The following is a 15,183-nucleotide window of genomic DNA, read 5'->3' as shown; positions in this document are numbered from 1 at the left end:
ATATTAAACAAAAATCAAAAAATATTTACTTTAACTATTTAAATTATTTTCGAATCATAATCCCGCCCGTAGGGCGGGCCGGCCCTAGTTATCATTAAAGAATAGATGCATGGAAGCTAATTTTGTAACATATGTATTTCTTCGTAAACAATTGTAAACTATTTAATTTTACCAAAAAAAAAATTGTAAACTATTTTTATAAAAACATATTTAATAAAATATATAGTTTTTCTTTTCATAAAATATACGCAGGGGTTTTTTATCTAGTGTTTATTAGTAATGAACAAGACCATTTGTATCAAGGGTTTTAATAAAATTTAGTTCCAACCACAATCTTAATGGAACGACAAGAAAAAAGTGACCACACCACAAAGATTCCATTAATCTTAGTATATATATTATAAAATCCAATGAATTTGTTTTATGAAATTACAGAAAAGCCAATCACAAATCCCACCAAATACAAAATCAAAAATTATATTAATAGGTAACAATGTGTATAATAATAACAGTAATCATATCATATGGTTATAATAGTAATCTAAGGATGCTACTTTTCAAATATTTTTATGATGTACATTTCCATCTTAAAAATACATACTTTCATAAAAAATGTTTTTGGTGATACTCTGAAGCATTGTAAGTTTGTAACTATTGGTGACTACAATTTTTGGTGATGAATCGTTGTAAGTATTTATGATTATACTTATTGGTAATGACTCACTACTTTTTGGTGTGAACCATTGTAACCAATGCAAAGTTTAATTGTCAATCCTTGCAACTTTTATCTTTTATATAAAGACTTGTAGATAACAATAAATCACAACCACCAGAATAACTAAAAATAAATCACAAAATCACAAATAAAACAAGAAATGGAGAGATTTTTGTTTAAAAATCATCAAAAATCTTGGTAATTTACACATATACATGAGAAAGTTTCATTGGTATTTGAGAAATTGTCAAAATATTTAAGGATGTACCTTTCCATTCTATAATTTGCATATTTTTTTAACAAATTATCTTTTCATTCATTTTTATATTTATTGTACATACCTTTTAAAAAAAATATAGAAATTAACTATTGATATTATGGTAATTTTATTTGTTGGGTGATTTAAACTTGTATAATATTATATATATATATATATATGAAATTAAGCATATTAATAATTTTATCTTTTAGATTTACATTGTTTTTCTTCGGCCGGTTATCCAAACTTTCATTTAAACACAAAACAACTTACGCAAACAATTTTTTTATTGATTATGTTTACTTATTACCAAGTGGTAATCTAAGTAAAGATAAGAGCGACATCTATATATCTTCGAGCACTGATTTTTACCAATCATTATATATTGATTAAGCATAATATGTATGATAAGAAATGGAAAAATTCGCTTTTAGACGATTTTTAAAGATCTCTGAAGAAACACATAAACATAGAGAAGACAGAGAGTTCTATTTGTTATTCTTGTATCTTAATTTAAAACTTTTGATCGAGAAACCAATATACTTTTAGAGAATTTATATCCCAATACCACTATATCCTAAATACTATTTAAAGATCCAATAAAAGCCATTAATAATTTTGAGGTAAATCTATAATTCATGAATTTAGTTGATTTTATTTAATTATTGTGTTAATGTAATAAATGTTGGTGTTTCATAAAAATACTCAAAATTAAAAGTAATATTATAAATTAAAAGATCATATCAACATAAGTTAACATATATTTATTATGATATCTAATATGACATGTTTTTTATAAGATGAGCTCCCGTGCGATATCGCACGAGTTATTTTCCTAGTCTTTATAAAAAAACAAATCAATAAATACAAACTCAAAATTCAATATCTTCTATTAATCAAAACAGAATATCTTCAATGTCGTATCTTTAATGTACCTATTAAATATAGAAACTGTAACCATAATTACACTAATTATAAGAACAAATTTGATTACAACCAATTGATCTATTACTTCGGTAATTGATTTGTCTGCAGAAGAGGAAATAATAAATTTAAATTTTGTAAGAATATAAAGATATAGAGATTCCAACCAATTGCCTATATTTGCGTATGATTTTCGCATAATAAACTTCAAATTGAACGTTGAAAAAGATAGAGAGATTTTTGTAATCTTTTACCGACACATAACTTAAACAAAATGAAGAGTTAAATGTAATTTTTTTTGTTACACTTCCCAAAAAAAAAAACGGTTACAACATGAACTTTCATAATATGGTCTTTTAACATATTAATGTTATGGACATTTAATAATTATCTTGACGAAAAACAAAGACTAGAAATAATTTATTATTAATAAAATTATAAAATTATTTATAATTTGATGACTAATTCATCGCCCTTTTTTATATGTTAAAATTTTCATAGAAGTTTAAAAATTATTGTATTTTCTTTAAACATGTATAACTAATTTATAATCTTTTATGCCATACTAAGTCATAATTTAATATTTCTTCATATTTTACATTAATAACTATTGTTTTTATATATCGCTAACAATTCTCTAATTACGTCAGTTTATTCTATTTTTTATATGATATCGAATATTCGTCATAAATGGATGGTTTAAGATGCCAAAAAAATTATTTATTTGGTGAATATAATACATCAAATACTACAAATACATCATTTAGTTAAATAAATAACCAAAAAATCAAAAATTCATACCCGTGGATCTAGTTGTAATTTAATACGCAAACTATAATAAATCTATAATCCAACTAAAGGAACCAACAATTAGCTATAGCCTCAACGTGGCGGTCGTCTAGCGCTGAGAGGATCAAATGCTGAACTATGAACTTCCACATGTCGCATTTTCATTACGCTAAGCTGGGGGACACTAAAAAAAAGCTAAAGCTAGGAGATATTTTCATAAATATTGAAAATTACGAGGGTACTTTCACCAAAGTAAAAATTATTCTGTTATTCTGTTATCTTTTTTTGCGGTAAATTCCTTTTTTTTAATCTCTTTGTTGTTGGTTTCGCCAATAATGGAACTTCTCCACCATTCTTGTCTGTTCCCAAGAAAATCTTGAAACCGAGAATAAGAAGATGAATCTCTAGAGAGAATCACTGAAACCTCTGCTCTTTTTTTTCTCGGATCGGTAGATATGATCTCGAATCCACGTCTCATGTTCTACTCTTGCATTGCAAGAGGAACAGTGATTCTCGCCGAGTTCTCTTCCAAGGACGAGCCAGAGATCGAAGCTCTAGCTTTGCGATGCATCCAAAACGTGCCTTCTCATCACTCCATGATCTCTCAAACTGTCCGTAAGAGGACATACGCTTCGATCATAGACGGTTTGTTTACCTATTTCGCCATTTTAGACGAGGCCGTGACGAAAAATGAGTCTCTCTGGCTCTTCACTCGGTTGAAATCAGCCATGGAGGCTCTTGTTCCAGACAGATCTGCGTTGGATAACCCGACACAACACTGTCTCCAGTCAAAGCTCGATCCTGTTTTCGCTGAGATCGCTGGTGGTGGTAATAATAACAATAAGGGTTTGGAACCGGAGTTAGGTTTGGTTGGATCACCCAGGGAGATCAAGAATCTGAGTCTTGATTCATCGAAAGAACAACGCGCGTTGAAGCCGCTTCTGGCAAAGCCATTGATGGTGTTGAAGAAGAATAAGAAGAGAGTTCAGACGGAGGCCAAGATGGATGTGGGAGGAGGAGTAAGCGTGAGTAATAGCAGGGGATTACCAAGAAACGGGTTGATTCATGATCATCATCATAGACAAAAGGCCAAACAGATTTGGAAGAAACATGTTTGGATTGTCTTGATGTTTGATGTCTGCATATGTATTGTTCTGTTTGGAATCTGGCTTTGGGTTTGTCAAGGGTTTCAATGCATCCAAGCGTAGAGGGTACTATCACTCACACTACAGAGCCTTCATCATCAAATCCATCACTACCAAAAAAGAGCTTCTTCTTCTTTTATCATATTATGGCTGAATTTTCTTTTTTTAAATCCAAGGTGTTGTTTACAGGGGTTAAATGCTGGCTTTACACCTTCGTGATGATGTTTACTATTGTGTGTGTGTGTTTTGTTTGAAGTTTTTCTTCATGATGCTAAAGAAAAATAGTGTTTGTAAAAGGTAAATGTATCTTTCGTTTTCTTGGATGTCAATCTCTTCAGCTGTGGTATGTGATTGAGACGAGAGATGGATGCAGGTGCAGCCAGATGCAGTTACATTACTATTACTTGACACTTAAAGATATAAACACATTTAATCCTTACATAGCAAAACTTTTAACCCAACATTTCCAAAACCCATAGCTTCTGTTGTCAGATAAATTTTTTACTAAGAATTTACAATCTGCATTTCATATAATAGAAGTAACTTAAGTCTTTGATAATTTGTATTGGAAAAAATTAAAATTTATATAGTTGTTGGGTCAAATGTATAAAGTGAGAACTGGGTCCTTGAGTTAAGAAAGGTTTGGGCCTATTTCATCAGATGGTCGTATTCATGCAGTACCGTCGGTGCAAGTCAAATTAACTAATATTGTAATTTGTTACTAGATTTCCACCCGCACGACCGTGCGGGTATATATTTTCACATTTATATATAGATATTTGTTTTACATAATTATTATATATTTTTAATATTACTCACATATTTAAATATTTGCATAATTATGCCAAATATAATAATTTTATAGTTTTCAAGCTGTAAATTAAAATCATCACATATATATATGTTGCTTATTATATATTTGTCTTATTAAATTTGCGTTTGATTACTAAACTAAATTTTTTAATGCATGAAACAACATATATGAAAATAATTTTGTATTTAATTTATTTATAATCATGATCCGTAATTCAAATCGCTAGATTTTTTTAGTAATTTTTGATGTTTATTAACATTATATAATAAATTACTGTATATTAAAAAGTTTAAGATAAGTTAAATTTTTATACATGTATTATATAGTTTACTAATATTAACCCGTTCTACCAACATATTATATTTTTAGCAAAAATATTTTATATTTATGAAAATAAAATATGTTAACTTATCAATTTAAAATAATTTTATCATATTTTGTTCAATATAACATTTTTATTTTAAAATGATAGATATTATTATAAAATTGATAAAATAGGATATAATTTTATTCTTTTAGTAAAATTTCATTACTAATTACAAAATTAGTTGAAAATATTTATATTCAATTTATGACAATTAAAATCTTATTATAATCATGACAAAAAAATTGACAAAAAAAAAAGATCTTATTATAATCTTTTTCATGAGATTTGTTAGAATTTTATTTTTAATTTTTAAATAAAATAAAAGATATTATGATTAAAATAGTTAAAAATATTATGTATATTAGCATTAGTGATATACATTTAATATAAAATTTAATTGATGGTCCAAATAAAAATATCACTCATCAAAAAATCATGATTTTTATTTTATTAGAAAACAAATTTGAAAAAATTAAAATAAAAATAAATATTTATTTCTAACAAAATCTTTAAAAATTATTAGTAAATGTATTTGTGAAATTAATTAATTTCATTTTATTTAAATTTTCGTTTATAAACCAAAACTATATTCAATTTTAATTTCTAATTATATTTTATGATAATTTAAATTAAAACTAACTAATTTTTGAAATTAAATTTAAAAAGATTCTAAGAAGATTTTAAAAAGATTTTGTTAGAACATTTTAAATATATTCACTAGATTTTGACCCGCGCTTTGAAAGCGCGAGATTTTTCTTTTCGGTTCTACTTCGGTTGTTGTTTTAAGTTCTTAGGTTAAAGAGATAAAACTGTTTGATTATGTATAGATTTGGCTCAAATTATTTGACCTGATTAGTTTTTGATATTTGGTACATTGATTCCGTTCTTGGTTTAGTTCTAATTTAGTTTAATTTTTCATGTTCTACAAATATATAAATCAAAGCGCAGGATTTTTTTTGTCATAATTTTTTTAGATTAAAAAGATATAAAAACCATTCGATTATGTATAGATTTGGCTCAAATTATTTGACGTGATTAGTTTTTGATATTTGGTACATTGATTCGGTTTCGGTTTAGTTATAATTTAGTTCAATTTTTCATATTCTATAAATATATAATTCATTCTGATTTATATGAACATTTTTTCTTCTTTACTTTTGTATTTTGAGTTTGGTATGTTTTAGTTTGGTTCGATTTATATGTGGAGGTTTAAATTTATTTAAAAAAACTTGTCTTGCATTTGACTCATAACCAGTGTTTTTGAAACCCGACCCGGACCTGCCGCGATTGAACCGGTAAATCCGGTGACCCAGAAAAAGTCTGGTTTGGGTTTTGTAAAAAAATCAATATTTAGAAACCCGCAAAAATCCAGTAAAACCTAGAACTCGATACCGGTTGAACCACCAGGTGAACCAATAAATAACTTTTTTTTTTTAGTTTTAAATTATGTTTTATATTTTCAGTTTCTAATTAAGAAGTTAGGTCTGACAAAAAAAGAAAAGTTAGGTTTTCCCTTTTCACTTTTATATTTGTGATTTTTAGATTTTGATGAAGATTTCACTATACCACCTGAAGAAAATGAAATGAAAGATGGTAGAGAGAACCAAAATTAGTTGATGTGATTTGGTGTTAGTTTATTTCCGTTATTGATAATTATTACAATGATTTTTTACTTTTGGTTTATTTTATATTTGAAGTTTAATTTATTATTTACATTAGACATTTAAATATTTATAAATTTATGTCTTGATTTTTTAAAGATATCATAACTCTTACCTTGTTAGAAAAAATTTTAAATAATCTAAACTATTTTTTTGATATTTTGTATGTCAATTGAAAATAAAATAATAAAAAAACTAAAGTTAAGTATTTTCTAAATGTTTTTAAACATAAAATATATACATATCTAAACTATTATTTTAAGTTTTCAAAAACATTTAGAAAATATTAAACTTTAGTTTCTATATTTTTATTTACATAGTTGATATATTATTATATAATAAAATTAATTAATTTATTAACTCACGGTTCACCCGCGGTTGACCCAGTGACCCAGCAATCCGGTAAGTCATCCGGTTCAGTGTCCGGGTTGGGTTTTAAATCATTGCTCATAACTGATTTTAAAATATTTTTAATGATAAATTTTATATCAAATTATAATTTTAATGCTTAAAGTTTAAATATAAGTAAAGATTTTGCTACATGAATGTTTAATTTGGAACAATAAACTAAATGCAAAGTCTTCTACTTTATTACATTTAATTTTGAAAAACGCTGATCATATTTATTTCAAAAACATTCTGCATACATTGGCCAAGGTATTAAAGACTTTTATAAAAATGTTTCAAAAAGAAAAGTCCATCGTTAATACAAAAGTTTTCAATTTTATGTCAAATACTAACCAAATACAACTATTGAAAAAACAGGGTAATAATTCATGTTGGGGTATTATTCAAGTAAGTTGGGCTTATAATTCATGTTGAAATATTTTCAATATTGTTCAGACCCACAACAGGTTAATAGTACCAACCGAAAAAGATAAGCTGTCTTTTTGACATTCCACAATTAGCTTCCTCAGAAAAAAAAATGTTCGTCTCTGGATCAAAATTTTCGGTAAACAGAGATCTGATGAAACTTGCTCCATCAACACAGATCGTTAAAGGTATATCTCCAATAATCCATTTTTATAAATATATCATAGGCTCATGATCGAAACAGCTAGTTATGATCTAAAATCAAATTTTCTTTTTCTGATCTACTTTGCATCTCTAATATGATGAATGATCTGCTTCATCCCAGGTTGATTCTGTCAGTGTCGTCTATGTCTGAAGAAGATCAGAAAAGTCATATCTCAAGACAAAAAAAAAAATATCTGGAGCTAAAGGATACAGAAAGATCGATCTCTTCAGGTCAATTTACTTTCAAATAAGTTTGTTCAGACAGTCTACTTAAACAATAAAAAAAAATCAAAATCTGAAGTTTTTACTATTTTCAGAATATGTTTCATGTCACCCGATGAGTTATGCCGTTAAATGCTTGTGGATCAATGATCGGGAGAAAATTTCTTACTCAATACCTTCAACTTCTTGTTCTAAAGATAAGTCTTCAATTTTTCTCACATTTTTAAAGTTGTATGCTATAATATAATATCCGTTCATATTCAAATGTTGCATTTTGATCTATGTTTGATTTTACTGAATGGTTTGAAAATTTGTATCAATACATACTTGAGGACACAAGCTTTCGTATACATACTTGAGGACACAAGCTTTCGTACTTTAGTTGATTTATTATTTAATCAAAGTTTCGAGATTGAATATATTAGTGTTTGATAATTGGATGTTTGAATCTTTACTAAATTACAATATAATAATGTTGGTATCAATAGCAATTACTTTTTATTTGTTGATTAAAAGGAACCCTCTCAAAGCGTTATGTGAACTTCATGATTTGTTTGTTTTTACTCACTGTATTTTTGTCCGTTTATTTTAATGTTCCTATGATTGTATTGAATATTGATATCTACATTTAAGATCTCTGTCATGAACTATTATTGTTTAGTTTATTAGATTATGATAATCAGAAACGGTAAAAGGATCTCCAATCTTAAAATTTCTAATTGAGATATCATTTGTTATTCAGTACATAGCTCTCATTTATTTTCAATATAGTTTGATTATTGTTCCATGAACCTTTATTCTCTGGTTTGTTTAAGGAGTAAATGAAAATGGTTACAATCTATACCAAACAAAGGTTCCTCTTATTATCAGGTAATTATTAGCTCTCATTTTGGTCGTAACTCTTTTCCAAGTTCACTAACTTGGAAGTTTTCAATAGTCTTGCATTCGCCAACAATGCATTGATCCCCCAAAGATTTCAAATTGTTATTTCTACAAGTAGTATGAACTTTGATACCCTCAAAGAAATTTTAAAGAATAACACATTACTAGATTTTAACCCGTGCAACCGCACGGGTGTTTGTTTTCACTTTTCTATACATAAATTATTGTTTTAGAACATAAGTGGTATATATTTTTAATGTTAATCATATACTTAAATATTTATATAACTATTTCAAATACAATAATTTTATAATTTACATGTTATAATTAATTAATTTTTTAAACCTTATGTATTTGCCACTTCTTATTATATATTTTATCTTATTGTATTTGCATTTAGTTATTAAGCAAATTAATATAGGGGATTCATGAGAAAATATATTTAAAAAATATTTTGTATTTAATTTATGCTAAATTCTTACCCGTATTTCAAAACTGGATTTCTTTTTACCAATATTTTTATGCTTATTCATTTTAGATAATTTATTATTGTATATATAAAAGTGTAAGATATGTTAATTTTTAGACATGTATTATATAGTTTGTTAATTTTAAGTCGTTCTATCATCATATTATATTTTAAATAAATAGTTTATATTTATGAAAATAAAATTTATAAATTTATCAATTGAATATAGTTTTATCATATTTATTTTAGTATAATAATTATATTTTAACATGATCATGACTATAAAAGTAGATAAAATATGATATAATTTATTTATTTTCATTTCTAAACGATAACTTAAAATATATTAAGTTATTATTTAAATATTACACAGATTTATTAGAATTTTTAAAATATAATATATAAATATATATTATATTTAAAATGAAAATATATTATGATTAAAGTAGTTACAGAGATTTTATATTATTAACTTTAAAGAAATACATGTTAATTTTTATACATGTATTATATAGTTTGATAATGTTAACCCATCTTACCAACATATTAGATTTTATTTTTGAACATAAATATTTTATAATTACGAAAATAAAATATATAAATATATAAATTTAATACAATTTTATTATATTTAGCTCAATATAATAGTTTTAATTTCATATGATTGATTATGATTATATAATAACTAAAATATTATAGATTTTTTATTTTTTATTTTATATAACTGAATATATTAATGTATAATAATATTTTAAACTAATTTCAAAATTAGTGAAAATATTTAAATATAATTTCAAAAATGAAGATCTTGTAAAAATCTTTTTAAACAGATTTGTTAGAATTTTAAAATAAATATATTTATATTTAAAATGAAAAGATATCAAAAGATACTATGATTAAAATATTTTAAAAATTATATTTATTATTAGTCTGAATTAAAATATAGTATGAATTTCTATGAATAGGTTCATTAGGTCCATTTTAAAAAAAATCACACATGAATCAAGGTTGTGACTTCTGTTTTAATATATAAGATTCACGATTTAAGTAAAACTAATTATTACTCTTGAAAATTTTAAATTATAGCAGTATTACCTTTTTGTCTGCCAATATGATCTCTAAAGTCTCACCAAATCCGGCTTTGAATGGTTTGCAGATGTGTATGACTTTGGTTTGCAGACCAGTTTTTTTTTAGAAAACATTATATGAGAATTGTTTTGAAATCTGCGTGATTGATCCGAGGTTAATATGCTGTATATATAGGAAAAAAGGCCGTGGGTTTAAGATATTCCAAATCAATGCTGTTAAAGTATATAAGGCATGAGTTTATTAAAATCATTAATCTTGTTATGATTGGTTGTTATTTATATTTTGAAGATATGAAAATAAAAAATTTGACCTGGTAGTTATGCTTTGGTATATTCTTTATTGTTATCTAAGGAACCTCCAAAAATTTAGATCCTTTTCTTAAAAGATTGGTGGTACAAACGATTTAGCATATTCGATATTGTTAGGTAGGCTCTTCCGGCAATCAAGTTTATTTGCCAAGTTTTGAGGTTTTGATTTAGTGGATTATATTTTTGGTATTTGATGTGGGAAAGTTTGGGATTTAAATAATTTGGTCAACTATATTTGAAAAATGCAACATATAGGATTTATGGTGCAATCGTTTGTAAGCAAAACTTCTGTTTGGAAGTGACGACTGGTAAAAACAATGATATTAACAGATATGTATTTTTTTTATTTTGAAGTTTGCAGAATCCAATAAACGTTCAAGCTTGGTATTGCTGGAACATCATTCTCAATATACAAAGAGATGGTACATCTTTTTTTTTTGTCACAAGAGATGGTACATCTAATCTATAAAAAAGGAAAATTAGTGTTGATGCAATTGAAGTTTGTTTAAAATGTAGAAGTTACTTTGTTATTTAATGATACGTTATGTTTCATTAGGAAGACATTATGTTACTTTTAAAATAAAAGAATTACGTAGGTGTAATGTAGGTGTTTCTGTTTAAATAAAAAGAATTTCGAAAATACTGATTTTAATTAAAAGCATATGTTTAAATAAAGTTAGTGGCAGTATATTGTAAATACTTTAAAACTCTAAGGTGACCTCAAAAAAGGCCCTTCAGTTTTAATAGTATTGATTTGTATTTCAAATAAAAAGATAAAGATATTAAAAGATATAATAATGAACTTATGTAAAATATGATATTTTCTAGGAATGGTCCAAACTTAAAAAATCACACATGAAAAGAAGTCATGATTTCTATTTTAATATATAAGATGATTGATAATAAATCCATGTGTCACGTCTTTATCTAGTTAAAATAGTAAAAGAATTGATGATTATATGAGATAACTGTTTGTAAGATACAATATAGAGAACTGGAATATTTTTCAACAAAAGTTTTGCGGCCGAACTGCCGATCACCCCGTACTTGTATGTCGTGTTCAACATGACCAAATCTTTGTTAGAGCGTTCATTGCCGTAAGACCTGTAAAAAACTACTTATTTTTATGTTTTGAACAATAAGTTTAGTATGCTTAGTATACTTTAAATTCTTTGAATGTTTCCGCTGAAACTTACAAGTTTGCACACAACCTTCTTCCCTTGATAAAAGAAATTCGGTATATGTATCCAGTGAGGTCTAACTTTTAACTATTCCACAGATATTCTTTTCAGTTTGTAATGTTTGTCCTGTTTCATCAATTTTGCATTTTACTACTCGCCGGACCTTTTTCCCCCAAACGTGGATATACCTCATATTCTGTAATTTTTTCAGAAAATGCGAGGAGACGAACCCTATTATATTCCGACGCAAGTGGTTTCCTTGTAAGCAACAGTGCAACATCTTGTAATTGTATCAGTGATTATGTATATAAACTTTTATACGATGGCAACATATTATCTTTTCAAAATTGATCATATTGACGTACAAATATTTGACTTTTTTGTGTGATTATTTGCAGATTCACCAACTCCTGAAATTTTAATTCCGTGTCCAAACAAAACAAGAAATACAAAACTTAACAGGACACACACCAGCACCCGGTCATTTTCACTTACCAAAGATACTTTTACAAAAAAAAAAAATTTGACATCCTTTTTTTTTTTACATCTATATAAAATATATATATTTCGTTAAATTTTTATGGTTGTGGCGAATTTGCATATACTAAATTCTTCATCGGATGTAGCTTAGTTATCCAAATCTGGTAGAAAGTAAATTGTATAAATATGTACTTGTAAAGGATATCATATATCGCCATTAGAAAATATAACCAAATATTGGTAAGGAAACTTTCAAGTGTGAAGATATTTCTCAGTCTATTCAAGGAAATCCAAGCCTTGATTGCGATTTCACGGGGCACATCACATACAATTAATACTAGGCGGATGTCCGCAAAATTTGAATGTTTTGTAACAATATATTTATTATAGTTTGTCAAATTAAGATATTTTTTCATCATAAAAAATTGTATATGCGTTTACTGTTAAATATTTTTAAAGAATAATTACTTTTGAAAAAGATGATTATGACTATTTTAAATATCTGTTGATATTTTGTATTAAATTTTTTTACTAAAATTAGTTATATATAATATTCATAATTCAGTTTTTAATAAAAATGAGTTTTGAAAGTATGTAGTTTTGAAACATTTGATTTTTAAATAATTTATAGCTAAAATCATATGTCTTTATTAAGATTAAAAGATAAAACAATATGCTTGTTACACATTATCTATATATTCATATTCAAATGCATAGGAATATAAAACTACTATATCAATTATATAAACTACTTTTGAAATATATTATATAGTTTATAAATACTTAAGTAATAAAATGATTTTATGAGCATTACATATATTTTATATAAATCACATATTTAATTACCATAACTTATATTATGAAATATATTTATATCGTTTGGATACTGATAAAAATTGGTTCTAGAAGTGATTTTTTTACTCATAAAATAAATAAAATATAAAATCTATTAATGAATCAAATTATAATAGTTTTTCTAAAACTGAAAGACACCTAATAAAAAATTAATTAAGTGAGTTCTCATTTAATATAAAATAAATTTTCAAAATAAATTTTATAAATTAATATATAAGCTTCTATAAATGACTTAGAACCTTTTATAATAATTTAAAACATCTGATAAGCCAATATAAATAATTTTATAAATTTATTTATAATTTAATAAATGATTTATAAAGCTTGCATGGAATTTATCAGACATTAATAGTTATTATGATACTTTATATACAAATATAAGGTTTTCTATACGAATATAAAATCATTATATCAATTCAAATAAACATTTTTATTTCTTATTTTATGTAATTTATAAATATATAAAAAATTGATCACAATATTACTCTTTCATAGTTTCAACAATTGGTTACCATAAATAATTATTTCTAAAATTATGTTCATTATTTGGAAAGTGGTAATTGAATTATCATTTTCTTTTAGATATAATTATAATACATAAAATTGAAAAACATCGGCCAATCAAACTGTAACAATTTGAAGAGTTCATTTATGATCGACACGTAATAAAAAATCACTTATGTGACTTCTCAATCAATATATAGTAGGTTTATATTTTTATAAATAATTTATAACATTTTATAAATTATTTTAAAATTCGGATAAATTTATTCTTTAAACAACGATAAATAATTTAAAAATAATATTAATAAACATGTTTGGATTTTGTAATATTTTAAATAGTTATTATATAATTATATTCGAATACAATTCATCAAGTAGAGTATAAAACTATTATAATTATCTTATATAAAACTTTGTTCATTATATTTTATAGTTTATAAATATCAAAAGTAATAAATAAAACATTATTAATCTTTCTATAATTTCGAGAATTAGTTTCCATAAATTGTTATTTGTAATATTCTTTAGATTATATGGCAAGTGATGTTAAATGATTTTAGACTTACCTTAAATTTTTAGATCAGAATTAAATAAATAAAAATTAAGAACACTCGACCAATCAAATTATAACAATTTCTTAAAACTTCACATATGAGCGACACGTCACCAGAAATCAGTAAAGTAACTTCTCATTTAATATATAGAGGGATGAAAACACATTTAAATGCATATTTTCAAGTGGATGTCAAAAGAAAAAAAAAATGTATATTTACCTCAAAGTTCTGTCTTGGTCTGTGTGGGGATAGCATTTCTCTTCTGCATGTCTATGGAACTGACATATCCTGTAACTTATGTATTGTATTTGAAATGTCTTCTTAGTTATATTGCAAAGTCCTGCTAAGTAGGCCATGCATGGACTATATATAGTTATGCGCGCATATATGTTTTCTTTTTTGAAGACTCTCTTGATGCACATTTGTTGAAATGTGAACTGGAATTAAAACCGCCACATATTTTGGACGAAACTCCAAATACCGTTTCTGGAGGAGTTCAGCAACGTAAGGACATGCATGAAATGTCAAAACTTGCAAGGGCTCACAAGGATAATATGATGCGCCTAATTTTTACTCTGTCTGCTTAAACATGCATTATTTCACCACTCACACATAAATAGCTCATGCAATGACAAAAAGCAGCCTTTGAATTTTCAACGCATCACATTCCTCGTTGTCTCACCAATATTTCGCTCCACGTATAAATCCATCGCAAACTAGTTACAAGTTACGCATTCGTTATTTAACGTAAAACATTATTATTCAGTTAATTGGATGGATTCCCATAAATAAACTAACGAAACAACGTCATCTCATTAGTGGCTATCACTAAACAATGATTTGCTACGCTCCATGACTTGGATATTTTAGGATACACCTATGATGGCCTACATATGTTTAGTTTAAAGACTAAATCACTCAATATAATTGACAGAACAAAAACTTTTT

At 25.7% G+C, this 15,183-nt stretch overlaps 1 protein-coding gene and 3 long non-coding RNA genes across 4 annotated transcripts; 3 read left to right on the top strand and 1 right to left on the bottom strand.

The window, feature by feature from the left end:
* The first annotated feature begins 2,510 nt into the window (after positions 1–2,510).
* LOC103861729 (phytolongin Phyl2.1) lies at positions 2,511–4,178 on the top strand. The gene has a single exon (XM_009139443.3). The coding sequence runs from the start codon at positions 3,143–3,145 to the stop codon at positions 3,893–3,895; it is 753 nt and encodes a 250-aa protein (XP_009137691.1). The 5' UTR covers positions 2,511–3,142; the 3' UTR covers positions 3,896–4,178.
* Positions 4,179–7,159: 2,981 nt separating this feature from the next.
* On the top strand, positions 7,160–8,325 carry LOC103861728. Its single transcript, XR_631617.3, has 3 exons — positions 7,160–7,675; positions 7,813–7,922; positions 8,009–8,325. It is a non-coding gene; the product is annotated as an uncharacterized LOC103861728 (long non-coding RNA).
* A 2,628-nt stretch (positions 8,326–10,953) lies between these two features.
* Positions 10,954–12,221, top strand: LOC103861726. The gene is made up of 2 exons (XR_004456636.1): positions 10,954–11,083; positions 12,054–12,221. It is a non-coding gene; the product is annotated as an uncharacterized LOC103861726 (long non-coding RNA).
* LOC103861727 lies at positions 11,089–15,033 on the bottom strand. Its single transcript, XR_631616.3, has 2 exons — positions 14,455–15,033; positions 11,089–12,038 (listed from the first exon to the last, which is right to left on the bottom strand). It is a non-coding gene; the product is annotated as an uncharacterized LOC103861727 (long non-coding RNA).
* Positions 15,034–15,183: the final 150 nt, after the last annotated feature.

The sequence above is a fragment of the Brassica rapa genome, chromosome A03 (assembly GCF_000309985.2).
Source record: "Brassica rapa cultivar Chiifu-401-42 chromosome A03, CAAS_Brap_v3.01, whole genome shotgun sequence".
Taxonomy (NCBI): domain Eukaryota; kingdom Viridiplantae; phylum Streptophyta; class Magnoliopsida; order Brassicales; family Brassicaceae; genus Brassica; species Brassica rapa.
Note: the sequence above shows the minus strand (reverse complement) of the source record. Positions and strands in the feature narration are given on the sequence as shown.